General features: G+C 41.6%; 1 protein-coding gene across 6 annotated transcripts in view; it reads left to right on the forward strand.

Moving 5' to 3' along the window:
- The window catches only part of ERBB4 (erb-b2 receptor tyrosine kinase 4), a 640461-nt gene that overhangs the window by 407644 nt on the left and 214842 nt on the right, over positions 1-17975 (forward strand). For all 6 annotated transcript variants that reach the window (XR_013930080.1, XR_013930081.1, XR_013930082.1 and 3 more), the window contains exon 4: positions 12191-12325. Coding sequence is in view for 2 of the 6 variants with exons in the window: in XM_080399817.1 (XP_080255943.1) it covers positions 12191-12325 (135 nt within the window). In the remaining 4 variants the exon portion in view is untranslated. The remainder of the gene's footprint in view (positions 1-12190; positions 12326-17975) is intronic.

Below are 17975 nucleotides of genomic sequence, written 5' to 3' on the forward strand. Positions count from 1 at the left end.
CAACAGATGTTCTGTAGCCTTTGAAGACCAAGAATATCCAGGTATATAACTTTTGCAGCCTTACACTGACTGCCTATGCAATTTGAGCAAGAACCTCTGAAGCTCAAGGGAAAGGCAAGCTATTACAGCCAAATAAAGAGTGATAGTAACTCAGAAGACTATAGTTTCCCCCCTATATTTGATTGGATTAATATTTCCCCCTACAAATGTCTCTTTATCTACATTTATTCAGTTCTAGGGCACAGCAGTCAGTGAACTGAGAAAAAAAATATTCAGGACATCTCTTACAATTATTTATTTATTTATAAGTTGTGTCTGAGATTCATTGGCCTTAAAAGGCAATGGTAAGAAAAGCTGGAAAGCTAACCACAGGCAATGCAGAGGCAGAGATTCAGGCTTGAACCCTACTGAGCTGAGCCCTGAGGCTGGGAGAACAGCTGCTTTGTTTCACCCTCAGCAACTCTTTTCACAGCCCGTGGTCTGTTCGTGTGCTCTTCCTTTCTTGTGTGGGGTTATTTGGGAAGTTTTTGGCAAAACATTACTAAGATTTGTTCTTAATGGTAAGGATAGCAGTTAGTACGACAGAATTGGTGGGTCGGGGCACTTACTCTTCTGTCTTGTTGTCTGCACTATCAAAAATGGTCTCACTGAAATAAATACCATCAATCAGTGCCAGCTGCAGTTTAGCTGGAGTGTAGACAAGGACAAACTGTGTGCTTCTGCTGCCTGCAGACAGAAACTGTTTGGACTAGTTTAACTGTAGAGTGGTAAAACACTGGAAGCAAACCGATCCTTCTTCTAGGAAGAAAGCGTCTTCTGCTATCCAATATGACAAGGAGAGCAACCCTTGCTCCTGCTAAGGTTGCATGGCTACGGAGCAGAAATGAGTTAGAAAAGGAACTGTCCACCACGTGATAAGCCACTACTGGGAGCCAAGTATGTCCTTTGTTAATGGAGGCATAGATCTCACTGCAGTTTTACTTCCATGTCACTCCGGGCCACGGCGTCACTCTTGATCTACTGCATTGTAACTGAAAGCAACTTGGGTTCAATGCAATTCATCTGCTGCAAAAAGATGTGTTGGGAGAATGTTTGCAACTGTGCTGGTTACAGTCAAAATATTGATGGGAGAAAAGAAGAGGATGTTTTCATTGTGTGTGGCTTTTGAAAAGCTAAATGTGTAGGATGAGGCATTTTTAAAATTAGGATTGGTGGGAGATGAGAAGGGCTTGTATTTAAAAGCAGGCAGAACAAGTGGGGAACACTGGAGGATGGAGATGGTAGTCTTAACAAAAGTGAATGTACTAACTCTGAACTATCTTTTGTACTTAGGACCTTGTCACCCATTGCTTTTGCCTCCACTATCCAAAGTGGTTACTTTGGCATGAATTCACATGTGCTTATTTGCCTCATCTAAACATTTGGTTTGAGGTTAATACTTCACGGAAAAATGGCCTGAATTCTGGGTATTTTTTACGTAACAACCACGATTTAGTTGTTGCCACTGTTTCACTGCTACCTTATAATAGTCGCATAGAAGATAGGCATAATGAAGGTCAATGAGGATGTGGCCAAACATGGTGATCACAAGAGGCATTTGAGCTTTGGGGAGAGAAAACAGGCAGAACCCATTGGCTGTGTTTCCAGAGGGTCAGCAGCTCAGCAGCATGGACAGGTTCCCTGACATCCCATCAGATTTGAAACCTGAATTAAATACACATACAAATGCAAGAAGCAGGACTGACGGCGACCTCTTAGCAATTATAGCAGTTAAAGGGGAAAAAATATGAGTTGGGATACTTGAGGCTCAGACCTTATCAACCTCATTATCTTACAAAGAAGGTCTTACTGATTGCTGCGATTAACATGCATGTTCCTCAGTTTACAGACCTTCTTGTGGCCATCTGGCTGTCCCCAGCCACAGGACTGTGAGGGCAAGTCAGTCCAAGGTCCTTACAGCTTGTAGGAGCCAAAGAAGAGTCACTTCGCAGTCCCCTGTGTGGGAGGAGGATTGTCAGCATGTCATTTGCACAGTTACAGTACAGGAGAGCCAGGGAAAGGCACAGGCACTTCCCACCTCAGACGAATTTCAATTAAAATTCCTCTTCAAAGAGTTGACGCCGTATCTCAGGAGAGGTTAACAACATGGCATAGATATGTGAGAGTGTACTTGAACAGATCCCATATAGAAATTTTAAGCTCAGCGGACACAGACTCCTCTTTCGAGCCCAGAAAAGAGATTAGTTGGGTTATGCAATTGCTGGAGCTGGCATAAAACCAGCTGCATGCCAATTACCAGCCCATATGCAAATGATTGTACTGAAACTCAGGATGCAGCTGGACATGGATCTGGGCACCCTTCCAGGATTATTCCAAGCCACATTATGACAGTTTTGAATGAGAAGAGCTCTATGGAGCCAGTAATTTTTTACAGCCTTTCAGAAAATGGAGGAAATTACCACTACATCCAGATCTTAACTATTTTTTTCGATGGGAGAAGGAATTTCTGCATGTTGATGCCAATCAGGATGTACTTGAGGCACTTATGCTCCAAGACAGAAGGCCATCAGTCTCTTTGCCAAGTGTGCGGCCTGAGTGCCAGATGTGCTCGGGATAGAAAGCAGGCTTCTTGAATTTGTCAGTGGTTGTATGAAAAGAATTGAAAAATATACTACCAGATAATGCCAAAGTTGAAGCTCCTGGGGATGCTGCAGGGAAACCCTGCTGCATTCAGATGCCCTGGCCTTACCGAGGTTTCTCTTCCTACTGCTGCTTGACTGCTGCGTGAAAAGCCTGCTTGGAAAGGGTGCAGCAGCAATGGCAAATAAACTGCCCTGCAAGATTTACTCGCAAGATGCCTGTTATAAAGAGCTGATGCCAGGAGAACAGGGACACACAGTAGTCTTGCCAGTTACAGATCTCAGCAGATGGAAAAGATAAATTGAGAGCTGCCACCAGCAGACATGAAACGTTACAGGTTTGATCAAAATATTATATAGCAAATGTCCAGACAAGGAGAGGCATTTAAAATGCTTGTGTCTGTCTTGGCAACATGAAAGTGAATCAGTCAAAGTATGTAGGCCTCATTCTCGGTGGAGGAGTGATAAGAACATCCTATGAGGAGACAACTTCTTAAAAAGTTTAGAGGAAAAAAATAAAAATAAGTATTCCTATGCTATTTCTCAAATTTTGCCCATAGATGATATGAAATGTAAGGTAGTCTTCAGTGAAGAGCTGGTTTCATTAAGGGTTCAGCTTGGCTTAATGGACCTCATACCTATTAGGTGTCTCTGAGCACCAGCTTCCACTTTTTCTGGCCTAGAATAGGATCCTCTCTCCACTGCTGCCCCATGTTTTTTCAGACTCCCTGGATTGTTGGCTGCCTGCCCTTGAGACCAGGGCAGGAAGGGAGTGGGATGAGTCCCTGTTGGAGCAGTGGGACAGTAAGGTTTAGGTCCCAGTATCGTATGCTAGGACTCTGAACTAGCAGAACATCGGATTATAGGCAAAGGAGGATGGTTGAAGTATCAGCCTGCAATCTTAACCCCAGGAAGGCTTGACTGGTGGTTCTCCATAGTGTTTGTGGGTGAATCTGCAGAATGGAAACATCCTGGAGACCCTAGGAAGCCACTCATGCTGCTGTAGGGCTAGCAAATAAACACAGTACCCCTCATAAGCCAATACCATTCGTCTGGAGAAACGCTCCAATCACAGCAAAAGTTCTGCAGAAGTTATGAAGAAAAATGAATGTGAAACCATCATAGTGAGCCAGAAGGGGTGGCTTTGTTGTACATTGTTGCTGCACCTTTGCAGAGGCGCATCAGTGAGACAGATGATGGAGTTGTTGCAGCTATAGGGCATAGGTAGCATCTCAAGAGGGTAGAAGTGACACTGAGATCCATTCAGTCTTTGCTGAACAAATTTGGAGGATGCCTGACAGAAAGCAAAAATTGTGCCATGATTAGAGCAAATGCTGATACAACTGGTTTGGGTTATTGCACCTGATTATGTCCCACAGGATGCTCTCTGTTAAAGATGACCAGACAGCAGAAATGAATTCCAGTACCAGGGTATCCATTAGAGCCTCCAGGCTTTCTGGAGCCCGCTGGGACACCAGGGAGACTTTGCCGTGTTGATGCACCCAGTGTGCTGCATATCATCTCCCCTTCTGCACCTTCTGCTGGCCTTCTGCTGAAGAATAAGAACAGGGCAGAAGAGAGATGGTTTATTTCAGATTCAGCAGGTTTTAGTAACTTTGGAATAATCAGATGACCGCTGTGTATCCTTGCTGAAATCCATACTCAGAGTTATGGGGTTTGGAACAACTGAAAGGTAAGCGTTGCCAAGTACTGGTGTGTTGTCAGAGGCCTCACTGAAGAGGCACATACCAGCGCACTGCGGAGACTGCTCTCCTCTTCCTGAGTGCATGCTTGCTGCTAACCGGGACGCGGATATCCCCATCAGGTAGTGCTGTGCTATCTGAATGTTAAGTCGTGGCTCCTGTGAATGAAGTGACTGCTCATTTCTGACTGTTGGCATAATGCTGCTCTTACTGAGCTCAAGAGTGTGCCTTCTGGGGTGAGCTAGTGATGTGTCATGCTCTTCATCGACAGTAATTTGAAACTCATCACTGATTCATTACAGTGACTTAAATGAATACAATTTTCTTTTTGCTAACAAAAATCAAAAGATCAAAGGGCAACAGTTCTCTCATGCTAAAATCTGTAATGGTTCTTAGTCCAGATGTTCCTTTTGTATGAAATGGGGGACAGTGATGGTGACACAGTATTTCAGATACTGTAACATTTTTTTATACATGCACATGATGTGCTTTTAAATATATGTTATCTTCCAGATGGGTGTTTTACATCACCAAATGTTTATCAGTAAATAAAAGTTTTAAATGACATATGCTTTTATAAATATGGAGAGAATGGATTACTTAGGGAGTGTTGTAAGTACTGTGGTAGTAGATGATTAATAATTGCAGAAGGACAAAATAATTTGGATTGGAAGGGATGTTTGGGTTCGTCTGGTCCAGTCTTCTGCTCAGAGCAGGATTAACTTCAGACAAGATTCAGGTTGTTTGTTGTTTCTGAAAATCTCTAGAGATGGAGATAGCACCACTTCTGTGGTCAGTCTGCTCCTGGGCTTTACCCGCTTGCCATGAGGAATATTTTTCCGATTGCAGCTTGTGCTTGTTGCCTCTTGTTCTTAAGTTTCTGAGAGGAGTCTGGCTCTGTGTTCCCCCATAGCTTTCCTTTAGGTAAAGGCAGGCTGCAGTTAGTGTCCCCCCTCCTCAGTCCTCTCTTCTTCAGGCTAGGTGAGCCCAGGTCTTCTCACCTCTTCTCCTGTGGCAAGTCCTCCAGCCTCTAACCACCACAGTGGTCCTTCCCTGGACTCTCTTGTAGTTTGGCAATAACTGTGTTGCACTGGGGTGCCCAAAATAGACCCAGTGCTTCAGATGCACCCTCACAAGTGCCCAGCACATGGGCATCATCACTTCCCTCACCTGCTGGCTCTGCTTCTGCAGCCCACTGTGTGATCACCCTTCATCACTGTTCAGGTGTACTGCAGACTCATGTCCATCTTACCACCCACAAGGACCGCCAGGCCCTTTTCTGCCTCTCTCTCTGATTTGGAGAATCCCACAGAAAGCTCATGTGGATTGTTGCAATGTTATGTTTTATATCTGTTGATCTACCTGTCACACACTCACAGTACACACACACACACCCACACCCAAATTATATTAGGAAAACAGTAAATGAAGCACCTGGCTGCTAACATCAGGATAAGAATTTGACTGGACAAAGAAGTGAGTCAATTAGCATCTCCCTCTGAAAATAAATGTCCCTCTAACAGAATCAGCATATTACATGAAAGCTTCTCACCTGCCAAGTTAACAGCGTCAAAGAGTTTTCAAAAGCTAGTGATGGGAAAAGAAGCAAATGAAGTGGGTAACATTGTAAACAGCTTCTGCTGCTTCTGTAGTTAACATCTGCAAAGGAAATGGCAGAGCTAAGGCTGGTCATACAGCTTTATGTCTACCTGGTTGTTAATTAACGTCAAGGACATGTGATGCTGGTGGCAGGTATGTGGTTAATGAAAGTAGTGTCAGCTGGAATCAGTACATCTTTTTATTCTCTGTTGTTGAACCAAAGCAATCATTACAGGAGCAGGAAACCTCCACAATGGAGGGGAAGGAGGTGACTTAAATGTAAAGCTGGGCCTAAACACTTCTGAGAATCAAGATCCAAGTAGGCAGAAGCTGCTGTGATCACTGCAAGGTGGAGTGAATTAAGCAGCCACTAGGACAAGTGAATCTAGCTGGATTATGGAGAGAGAGCATGTCCTTTAGCACAAGCCAAGTGTGTTGAATAAAGAAAAAACTAAATACTTAACAACAGGGATGTTTCCTGTGAAAATCAGCATGTCTTTAAAATAGAGTTTATACCCAACTGTTTTCTTCCCTTTTGGATGGGTGAAGATTTTGTGTGTTACTTGATACAGCTGTTTCTACTCTCTTCCATAGTATTTTGGGTTACTTTCTCCATGCAGTGAACCCTTTGGGGCCATGTGGCTGCATTTTATGTGCCCAGTGGTCTTGGTAATGGCTCAGGGCGCAAGGTGAAATGTGGCCCATTAGCTTGACACAGACTTGCACACTGACTTGTGCTTCCTCGAGAATATGGTAGTTGTGGAATGTATATTTTAACTCTGATGTGTTTACTGCAAGGGGCTGGGATAATTTGTAGTGTTGTTTCCTTTTCCATAGTAACCAGCTAAATGATTTGGCATCTTAATTTTAATAAGGCTGTGAGAAGGAAAAATTAAAGGCATGCACAGAAGAGGAATAATCTGAGCAGATAGAAATGTTGTCTTTGAGTTGGCTTAATATGGCGTAGCCTGTTCATGAAACAGCCATTCCCTTTGGGGAGATTGCTAAAGGAAGAGTTGACCAGAGCCTGTTGTCCTGTAATGAAGTAGCTAAATGACTCACGAGGACCCTATGAGCCCATCATCACACACATTTACAGTGAAATGGTGAAAAGGGTACCCCATCAAACTCAGTGAAAGGTAATCAAATGACTCCATTTTTATTTAAGCAGCGAAATAGGTAGCTAGATTTGGAAGATTTATGCTCAGGTACTACAATCCAGTGTTCTTAGTTACTGAGCAGCTGGAAGAACAGACCCACAGGCTGCACATAACGCTGATTGCTTTTGATAGAAACAAAGAGTATCTTGCTGTTACCATCAAGCCTTGAAACTGACTTCCAGCTAATGACCCAAATAATCTTTACTTGAAATTGTATAATTGAGATCGAAGGCTGTCTGGGGCTTCTAGCTAGTACACAGATTCCACATCCATGAGCTTTTGAGTATGGTCATTGAGCTGAAATAGAGAAGGTTAAAACTCTCATTTTCATTACCGAGCTCCCCCCATCTCCCAGTACAAATGTGACATTTCAATTTTGCACAGTCCGACTCTTCTTAAATCATCTGTATAAAAACTTCAGATCTTGATTGATGATGAATGAGCTGTTGTCTCCTAAAGCACCTAGTTGTCATTACCCTTTAAGACATAGCTTATTAATGATGGACCTGAAATGCTTTCCCAGTGGGTCATCAGCAATCAGCTGTGCTAAGATTGCAGAAGACTTGGTCTGGCACGAAGTTTCCAGGCCAAATCTGTTTTTGGATAATGCATTCAGCATCTTGGGTGAAATGTGGCTGTTTTGAGAGTGATATGGTATCTGACAACAGATCCCCATAACCTGGGTGATGACGATGAGGATGCAGCACTGTCAGCATGCAAAGATGCTTAAGCTCTAATGGAGATTGACCTTGGAAATAAAGGTATCATCAACATGCATTATGTAATACCTATGTGCAGAGTATACCAGTATATGGTGTAGTGTAAAAGACAGCTGTTTCCTTAGCAGGCAATCAGCTTGGAAGGTGTAAGGTATCTTCTGTTTTACTTTACAAGTGGTTACAGTAAACATGCCCAACAGATTTTCCTAATTAACTCCTTCCCCTTTCTCTACACACTTTAGAACTAGTTCGTTTTCCCTCTCACTATGCCTTCATCATGTCAGCTGGTTTCATTGCACCAGAGAAGAGTTTTTAATTTGCAAACTTGAATAGTAATAGCAATTGTATAACCAATTTTGTAACAATTTTAGAACCAGATTCTACTGCTACGTAGGTGCCTACAGCCACCACTGCATATCAACACATGAGTTGCTTGCACTCCAGGATATGTTGCAGGAAGTGAACATGTTTTGCCAGTTTAATCCACGTTAGAAATTAGATAGCAGACCGTGAGGGATTACACTGTACGCAAGAAAAATTCAGCTGAAGAAAATGCCCTTTTAACAGATGGATGAGGAATAGTTATTTCCACCTCTGGTCTAAACAGACAACACAGTTGCAGAGCTAGTGTCTATTTGCCTTACTTACAGTGATCTGAAGCTTCTGGTGGCTGGTAATGCATTTTCACTGACTCCAGTCAAACTCATTTAATTAGAATAGATGTTATGAATTTCAGCCTTATTTTAACTTAGTAGACTTAAGTATAAATTGTGTGTGATGTACCTATCTCTGTTTCATGGCACTTTAGGGAAAGTGTAAGGTACTTGGGTCTCATGGTTGCCAGAGACCTGTATGTTTCCGTTTTTTCCTATTAGTATTGTAACTATTGTGTAGTATGTTACCAAAGTTATACGATAGTAGTTCTGCTTCATCAATGGGCTAAATAAAGCAAGAAAATAACAGATATAACAGATAATACATTTCTGATTTAGCTTCCTGAATAAATAACCATTTAATAGGTTTTTAATAATATGCAGCTCTTAAGTTCCCCACAATCATTTGGCAGCAATAAGCCAAATAATGATGGAAGTCAGTGGCGAGTGCACTTGCTGATTTATTTTCATATAGCTTTGTTACAGAATTATACTGCCTTTAAGCCAGTAAAGTAGCTCTAGTAAGGAAGATGATAAAATTTTGCATTCACTTCAGAATCAAGTGGCAAAAGACCTTGGAGATACTCCTTTGCTCAGAATGCTGGCTGTAGCCCTGGTACCAAAGTGGAAAATTGTGGTACTCCTCTTAAGTGTGGTCATCGGTACCTTATAGGAAGGCATCTGAAATTGTCTGACACCTTTAGGAACTCTTTTCTCAATGAAGGCTAGTGGGACTTGTGCTTCAAAATACCCTTTTGTAGCTCAGTGTCTCTGAGCAGTGTAGAAGTCAAATGGTAATGTTTGCTGCCAGTTTGGCGTGGTAGGTATTTCAGGCAGCAGTGTTGTTCATATCCTAACAATTTTACGCTGCCACAAAAAATTGGTTTAGAAGACAAAAATACTCTCCCCAAAATGGTATTTAAAATGTGATCCTCTGTGAGCAGTCCTTTTTAGTGCTTCTTTGGCAGGAACTAGCTTTTTTCTTCACGGTAGAAATCACAAAGTTCGCTAGGGGACTCATGGTCTTTCCTGCTCCAGCCTCAGAAAGAGTTCAGCAAAGAGGCATCTCAGGTCTTGCACACAGGAGAAGAAACCTTTTTTTTGCCTGGTTTCCTTTGCTAGCTCGTCTGCATAGGCAGAGACGCCTGCCTTTCTCCTCCTGTTTATTGTTTAACTTTATCTCTCACTCTCAGTGTTGTAAATTAAAATGAGATGATGACTTTATGATGATGAGTTCATTATACAGTAACTCCGTTGTATATTGATTACATTTGTGCTTCATTTGCTTAACATGTAACAGGGTTTATTAGGTCTTTCCAGGCATTGTTCTTGCTAAGAGAGGGCAGAGAAGTGCAAAATGCATTTGAGTTTGTCAGTGAAGCCAATGCATCTGTGCTGATTTATACATGCCGAGGACAACTCAGTGTAAAGAAAAGCAGGATAGTGGGTTGGAACAGGAAGGTAGAAAGGAAATGAATCTGGATCCCATAGAGTAGGAGAAGAGCACAAATACATTAAAAGATGGTACTAATCTTTGAACTCAGAGCCCTTCTTTGATATTATTACTCAGGTTCATTAGCACCTCACCATGTGAATAGACCTTTAAACTTTAGGCCTGTCACCTCTGAAAAATGTTACAGTGCAGGGCAAATAAAGATACTGCATCACATTTTTGGGGAAGGGCAGCAGGAACAACACTTTTTACTCAGTGATTAGGGAAGTCAGAGAGTTTTCCATGTTTGCTGTTAGTTAATCACAGGGAAAGCCGTCAGCTTTCCTTACAGTATAGAGGGAACACTTTCCAGTTACTTTCATGCTGAAAAAAGTCTTTCTTCACAAACTGAAGCTATTAGAATTACTTTTAGAGTGAGGTGCTGTCTGCTATACAATAACGTGTCCAAGTTCCTAGCAGAAAAGAAAATTTGATAGGTATTGTCATGAGTGAATGCTCTAAAAACGAGAAATTATGCCAGTGGCAGGTGTTCAGATACAACAACTGATAGTGACACTATTTGGAATCATGTGCAAATACTTTAAGAAGCTATGAATGTAGATTTTACAGTTTTTCATAGCTTGATAGATATTATTTTTAATCAAAATCTGGGCCATAATGGGATAGGTAGTCCTGTATAGCTGGGTCAACACAGAGAAATCACTGCTAGTCATGTTTTCAGGTGTCCTTCTAAGTCCCACTTTTTCCCCAGAGCAGAATTGCTAACAGATGCTGTATGGTTTTTTTTCAGGGATCATAAGAATATCATACAGACAGATCATTGCTATATCTCTAATCTAGACTCTTTTCTGTATATGATTATGATTATTATTGTTTTCATTTTTAAGCCTCTTTTCAATGAAAAGCCAAGCTTTTAAACCAGAGGTTTCTAAGAAATAGTAATGCTCTGAACTGATTAATATGGTGGAAGGATGTATTTACAGATGAACCTTTATTTAATACATGTTTTTCTTGGGAGCTAGCTTCCCTACATGCTGTGGACTGTAAACCCTGGGGGTTATTTTTTTAGAAATATGCAGTAATTTCTACCTTGTTGTTTGTCAACATAAACATTCTTGCTACAGCTTTTAAAGATTTTCTTGGGAGATGGAGACTATCAGACAACCTTAATCACTGCTGCCATAGCCAGGATTTACTCTTAATGTCTCTGTGAAAAGTGTGAAGCTTAAGGCTGAGGTGTGAAGCACCACTTAATGTCATTCTAAGGTGCCATTAGTAACTAACCTTCAACCTTTCTTCGCTGAGGTTTGAATCTCTGACACTAAGAGGTGCAGAAGGTTTTAGCTGCATCGTTTCTGTTAACTTTAATGAAAGTCACATGGATTGTCCTGTGCTTTGAAAATGTGAGAGCCAGGTTAAGTAGAGAAATTGTGAATCTGAGCAAGAGTTTAGAGGGCAAAATAACCAAGTTATTGCTCCAGAGGAAACCCTGGTGCTACAACCAACAGCTGTAAGATCATTTTCATGTTGAGATTTGAGAAATCAAGTCTTTAGAGACAGGGCAACAAGCCATTTTTTTAAAAACACTGATATAAACATGAAAATTTAATAACAAAAACAAAAAACTACTTTCATCTTCTCAGAAACAGTCTCCTTTCAATGCAAAGCTTCCAGCAAGGCATGTTAATGGTAGTTTTGGATCATAGTATTTGAGAATTGGATCATAGATACTTGGGTATTTTGGGTCATGATACAACAGCAACACAGTCTGATCAGAAAACACGCTTTTCCAGACATCGTGATGACTGGACCCTTCTCATGTACTGTAGTCTTAGAAAATTCCTACCCCAGTGGAGCATGTTAGTTTATTGTATATTTTAAGCATTCATGTGTATTAATGAAATACATCATCGTGTGGTTGATTGTGTTTTTAAAGTCAGTTAAGTCTTGAAGGATATTTTACCCACAAATAACAGTACTGTTCCATACTTGGTTGCACTGGAACAACAGGTAAACCCAGTAACTTCATCTAGTTGCTGTGTGGCTGTTTTCATCAGGTTTCTTCTACATATAAATAAATAGTTCCTGTTTACAAATACTGTAAGCTACTTGCCCTCCAGTTTTCAGAGTATTAAGTGAGATCAAATGAGAATTTTTTGCATTTAAATTTCATGCCCTCTCACACCAGTACACAAAGCAGCAGTAGATGTAATCAGCCGTATATTTAAAGTCTTACAAGTATGTTCTCTTGTTGTTTTATGCAGAAATACTGAATGGAGGGGTGTATGTTGGCCAGAACAAATTCCTTTGCTTCGCAGACACCATTCATTGGCAGGATATCGTGCGTAACCCCTGGGCCTCCAACTTCACTTTGGTTCCAACAAATGGCAGCTCAGGATGTAAGTACTGGTTTTATTCTTAGGCTTGTCATCTGCTCAGCATGAAGCAGTATAAATGCAACCACAAGTTATCCCTTATCCTCTGTTATGGATAATTGTATTTGTAAATTTTCCCTGCATTCTTCACTGCATCTTCAAAGTTTGTACGCTGCTGTAGAAATACTTAGTCTAGTTTAAAAACATCTTTTCTACACAGAGCATTTGTGAACATCACACATTTTCTGAATTTTCTCTCAACTGTTTTCTCTCTTCTGCGTATTCTTTTTTCTATTTATTGCTAAAGCCACTGTGCTGCTGTGGAAGCACAGACGTTACTGTTTGCTTTGCATTTGTTCCTGCTGCTCAGGCTGGTCCTTGAGTCACAGTGGTCTGTCTGCGGCATCATAATTAGCTGCTGGCATAATTATGGTACAAGCTCATGGATATTCTGACTTTAAATGACAAATGAATCTCAAAGAAAAAGTTATCCTGTTGTCTTGTGTGTATCTGTGAAGGGAGAGAATTTGCAGAGGGTGGGGAACTCTTCACAATATAGCTAATATTTCTCTGTTTTCAATATGTTCTCTCTATTTTAATGCTCTTGACTTCAAACTTGGAGTATCTGTGTACTTTGATTAATCTGATCCATTTCTTTATTTCCCTTCCCTAGAGTTACTCACCTTCAGTAGTATTTTCATGATTCTTGCAGCAATAATGGTTTCTACTGAATGATAGTGACAGTGATATAAGGCGTTTAGGCAAAATATTCTGTAATACAGTAAAATGCATTCAAATCTAATACTATGCTATTAAACAGTAACCTCAAGATGTATCAACATCAAAATTCAGGTACAGGCTGGGAAGAAGTTTATATCTGATGTCAGAAGTGACCCCATAGCAAACTTAGTGTTTTAACATTGCAGATACAGGGATGTTCTGGATTGCTTACAGTATCCTAAGTTGTCCCTCAAGGATATATGAAATGACTGATTACCTCTTTAGCTACCACTACAGCCAAGAAACAACCTCAGTTCTTCAGTTGTATGTTGGGAATTCAGGTGGGGGAAAAGATAGATCCTGTGTAAAGACCGTTTGATAACTCCCCATCATTTCTAAGCAGCAGCTTGTTTTTAACCAAGTACTTTGTGGTATTTTATATATGGATTTTATATAAGGCTGACTTGCTTTTGTATACCTCACCTGCTACCCTGAAAACCAGAGCACAGCTACCTGAGATACAACTTCCTCCAGGAGTCTGCCGAACTCTGCTGCTCCTCGATCTCTGGGCTCTGGAGCTGAAGTTCATCTCTTCTGCCTGGAAACCTGATATAGTTGTAATGCAGCCAATTGTCTTATTTGCATATTAAAAAGCCTCATCCCTGCTGATGATCAGTTCTGAGCAGAACTGATAAAACCTTTGAAGGTTAGGGAATGCCTGTACCCTTTTATGAGTCATTACTTCAACAAGCAAAAGATTTAGTTGTTACTTTGTTTTGTTCAGTTATTGGGTTTTCTTTTAACCTTTGCCAGTTCTTCAAGACACCTTGTTGCTTCTGCAACACCAAGGTAATAAGCTCTTTTAGAAAAGCAACTAACATGAATACTAACTATCTTTCTGAGCTAATGAAAGTTTTAGTGGTGACTCCAGAGGAATCAGAACAAGATCTGTGCAGAGTACTTTGGAATCACACCCTGAAAGTAAAGGAAAATATTAGCTCCCACAGCAAGATGAAAGAATGCATGTACTTAAGCTCAGTTTTTTAAAAAGATTTTTCATTCCTTTTGAGTTGTTTTGAAACATAGAGAAGGAACGATTTGTGCTTGATAAGGCTGAGAAGCAGCATTATTTCAAAGTTGATTGAGAGCTATGTACCAAGGCAGCTTTGTTAAGATAGCCACCAAAATTTTACTGTATTTTTCCTTACTTGGGATGGAGAAGAGTATTTAATTAAATAAACATGTAGTCTTCTCCATGAGACTCGATTCCATATCAGTACTATTCACGAGTCCTGTAAATTTGTTTAAATGAGCTAATACAAACCATTTCTGTATTCACAATTTACATAGGTGAAAATCTAAACCCCGTTATCCAGAAAGCCAACAAATGGCTAAAATGGTTTTAACAAGGGTTTTCAGGCTTTGGGAAACAAAGAATTCAGATAGAGAAATCACAGTTTAAAATAGCCTAAAATTAAATAGCTGTCCATCTGTGTTTGAGCACATGTATTATACACACATGCACACACATAGGTGTGTATATATATGTATTTATATATAATCATAGAATGGTTTGGGTTGGAAGGGACCTTAAAGATCATCTAGCTCCAACCTCCTGCCATGGGTAGGGACACCTTCCATTAGACCAGGTTGCTGAAGCCCCGTCCAACCTGGCCTTGAACACTGCCAGGGATGGGGCAGCCACAACTGCTCTGGGCAGCCTGGGCAAGTGCCTCACCACCCTCACACAGTAAAGAATGTCTTCCTAATATCTAAGTCTACTCTCTTTCAGCTTAAAACCATTGCCCCTTGTCCTGTCACTACATGCCCTTGTAAAAGGTCCATCGCCAGCTTTCTTGTAGGCCCCCTTTAGATACTGGAACGCTGCTATAAGGTCTCCCTGGAGCCTTCTCTTCTCCAGGCTGAAGATCCCCAATTCTCTCGAGCCTGTCTTCAAAGGAGAGGTGCTCCAGCCCTCTGAGCATCTTCATGGCCCTCCCCTCGACTTACTCCAACAGGTCCATGTCCTTCTTATATTGGGGGCTCCAGAGCTGAATGCAGTGCTCCAGGTGAAGTCTCACAAGGGCAAAGGGGGAGAATCACCTCCCTCAGCCAGCTGGCCACACTTCTTTTGGTGCAGCCCAGGATATGGTTGGCTTTCTGGGCTGCAAGTGCACATTGTTGGGCCCTGTTGAGTTTCTCATGCACCAGCACCCCCAAATCTTTCTCCTCAGGGCTGCTCTCAATGCATTCTCTGTGCAGCTTGTATTTGTGCTTGGGATTGCCCCAACCCATGTACAGGACCTTGCACTTGGCCTTGTTTAACTTCATGAGGTTCACACAGGCCCACCTCTCAAGCCTGTCAAGGTCCCTCTGGATGACATCCCTTCCCTCCAACGTGTTGACCACACCACACAGCTTGGTGTCATCAGCAAACTTGCTGAGGGTGCACCCAATTGCAGTGTCCATGTCACCAACCGAGATGTTGAACAGCACCAGTCCCAGTGCCAACCCCAGAGGAACACCACTTGTCACTGGTCTCCATATTTATATATATATATATATATATATATAAAGCCTTCCAGTGAAGTCCCTCAAATGTGGAACCTTATTACTACCTGTCAAGAGGTAGGACAAAGGGAATGTTCTACACTGGTAATTTATGAAAGAATTAAGTTATTTGTACTGGTGCAGAGAGGACTTGGAGAAATGAACATTTCATTATAACCCTAGAATGGAAATCATTATAGATTGTCAATAAATTAGGTATAAGCTTCTTAAATTTAGCTCACTTCTCATAATCTGCTAGGCAGTGTGAGTGCTTGTCCACTGCACTGCTGCAGGTGATGCTTAGTGCATTACAAAGTCTTTGGTACTTTGTATATGTCTGCATAGACTGTGACTCATGCTTTTTTGAATCCGGCATGTATACATATTTACTGTTTATTTTACATGACTCTATTAAATTGCCTGAAGCCTTAGGTACCTCTTATCAAATGCAAATCTTGTCTAAGTCCATTGGAACTGAGTAAGTACACATCGCTTGGCATTACCAACTATATCCTAAGTGCAAGAGATGTCAAGTAAAGCCCTCTGGGACTTTCCATGCCAAGTGTCTTGAAAAGAACGAGTGGGTTTTACTGCTTATCTAAAAACCTTTACAGGAGAGGGAGAAGGTCTGTCAAAAAGGCTGCATCAATCTAAGAATGTAAACCAACCAAACCTTGTGTGTCAAGCTCAACAAAGTCCATACTAGTAGTGATTTAGGAAAGTCTGCATAAATGTGTGATCATGTAAGACCTGGGTAGGTGCATTGGTGTATGTGCCATGTTTAGCCGTGACTGGCAGGACTGGAGGGTAGCTTATGCCTCAGGAATTGTTAGGGCTGTTTCACTGTGACTACCTCAGTAGGGATTCTTGGCAGAGAATATTTCGAGGACAAAGGCTGTGAACTGCCACAAGTGTCAGAATCAGGTACGTCATCATTCCAGCAGGTCCTAAAGCCTAATCCCTAGTTTGGTGATTTGGCATTGCTTGCATTGTTTCCAACCATCAGTAACAGACAGCAAATCTGCCCCAAGTCGTCTAAGTGTTTGAAAGAATAAGGGCCCACCTTCAGAGAAGAGCCCAGTGCTTACTGGGGTTTGGCTGATGCCAGAGTAGACTCCAGCAGGATGATAGAAATCCACTGTTGTACTGGGAGCACCTCTGTATCTGCATGTGTGCATGCTCAGGACTCAGCTGTGCTCATCGTTTGTCTTCCCTCATGAGGGAGCCAGTGGTGCAAGCTGCCAGTGCTGCTCTCTTCCCTAGCCAGACAGAAGGGGGGCTGATAATGGTCCCACTTCAGGGGTAATTTCGTTCGCAACCCTCCCCACTGCTCCAAGGCAATCAGCAGAGGAGGAAGACAAAAGGGCGGAGTGAAATGAAGATGGTTTGAAATAAAATCAGTCCCCTGCCTCTATGCTTGTTTCATACCTTGGATCTGCCAACTCTGTCAATCCCCTTCATTTACTTCAGTTGTGGACAGAAGAGAATACAGCCAGTGAGCTCTGGGAATAAAGCTTTTGCGTTTCTCTTCTTTGCAGGCTTTCATTGTCACATCAGTGTTAAGAAGCCAGTTGAAAAGACCATGGCATCTTAACCACTATGATAGAAATACTGCAGACATATGAATCTTAAGTGCTGGTTCTCCTTTTCTCTTTTTCTTTAGCCTGAAATGCATTCTACCCATTGCTTCATGTTCTGATCAAATGCATGCAGAAAAGCTCATGTGAGAGGCCTCTGAATTGCACAGTCTTACTGTGAAGATGAATACAGCCAGTGGCTGCTGGCACAGAGCTCAGCGTGTACTGCCGAAATGCAATAAACAAATGTTGTGCTAGGGACCACGCATACTTCAGCTCTCCAAGGACATACACCTTTGTGCCTGACATTTTGACTTGTACGATAAAGTAGTACTGGTACCTACTGTTTGAAGAACCTTCCCGTACTGGTATCTTGTAGCTGAAGCTTTTAAAATTAATTGTAATCTGAAAGCAGAGCCTTCTCTTCCATTTACCTGAAATCAGTGCTATCAGCCTGGGGATTTTAAGCTGGGCACCTTGCAGTGGGAATCTCAATCGTGTTTAACTGTCTAAGTAAGAAAAGTTTCCCTTTAGGTATATGTTGCTGAATTTGTTTCTGCAGTGCTGGAAATCTGTTTTCTTTCCTTCCAAAAGTAAGCTATGAATTCAGGCATTAACCAAGGACACTAAAGCCACACCTTGCAAGAGCATATTCCCCTGTTACCACATCTACTTGTGCAATTTAGTCCCTTAACTGAAGGACTAGAGCTCTGCCCTTCAGAGCTAGGAACCTAAGGTGCACTTCCCAGCGATGGTGCAAGAAATAAGCTAGGAAATAAGGATTAAACTTCTTGCCTACAATGCTTCTAGACTGGTAGACGACTACT

Source organism: Falco punctatus, assembly GCF_963210335.1.
Source record: "Falco punctatus genome assembly, chromosome: 8".
NCBI classification, from domain to species: domain Eukaryota; kingdom Metazoa; phylum Chordata; class Aves; order Falconiformes; family Falconidae; genus Falco; species Falco punctatus.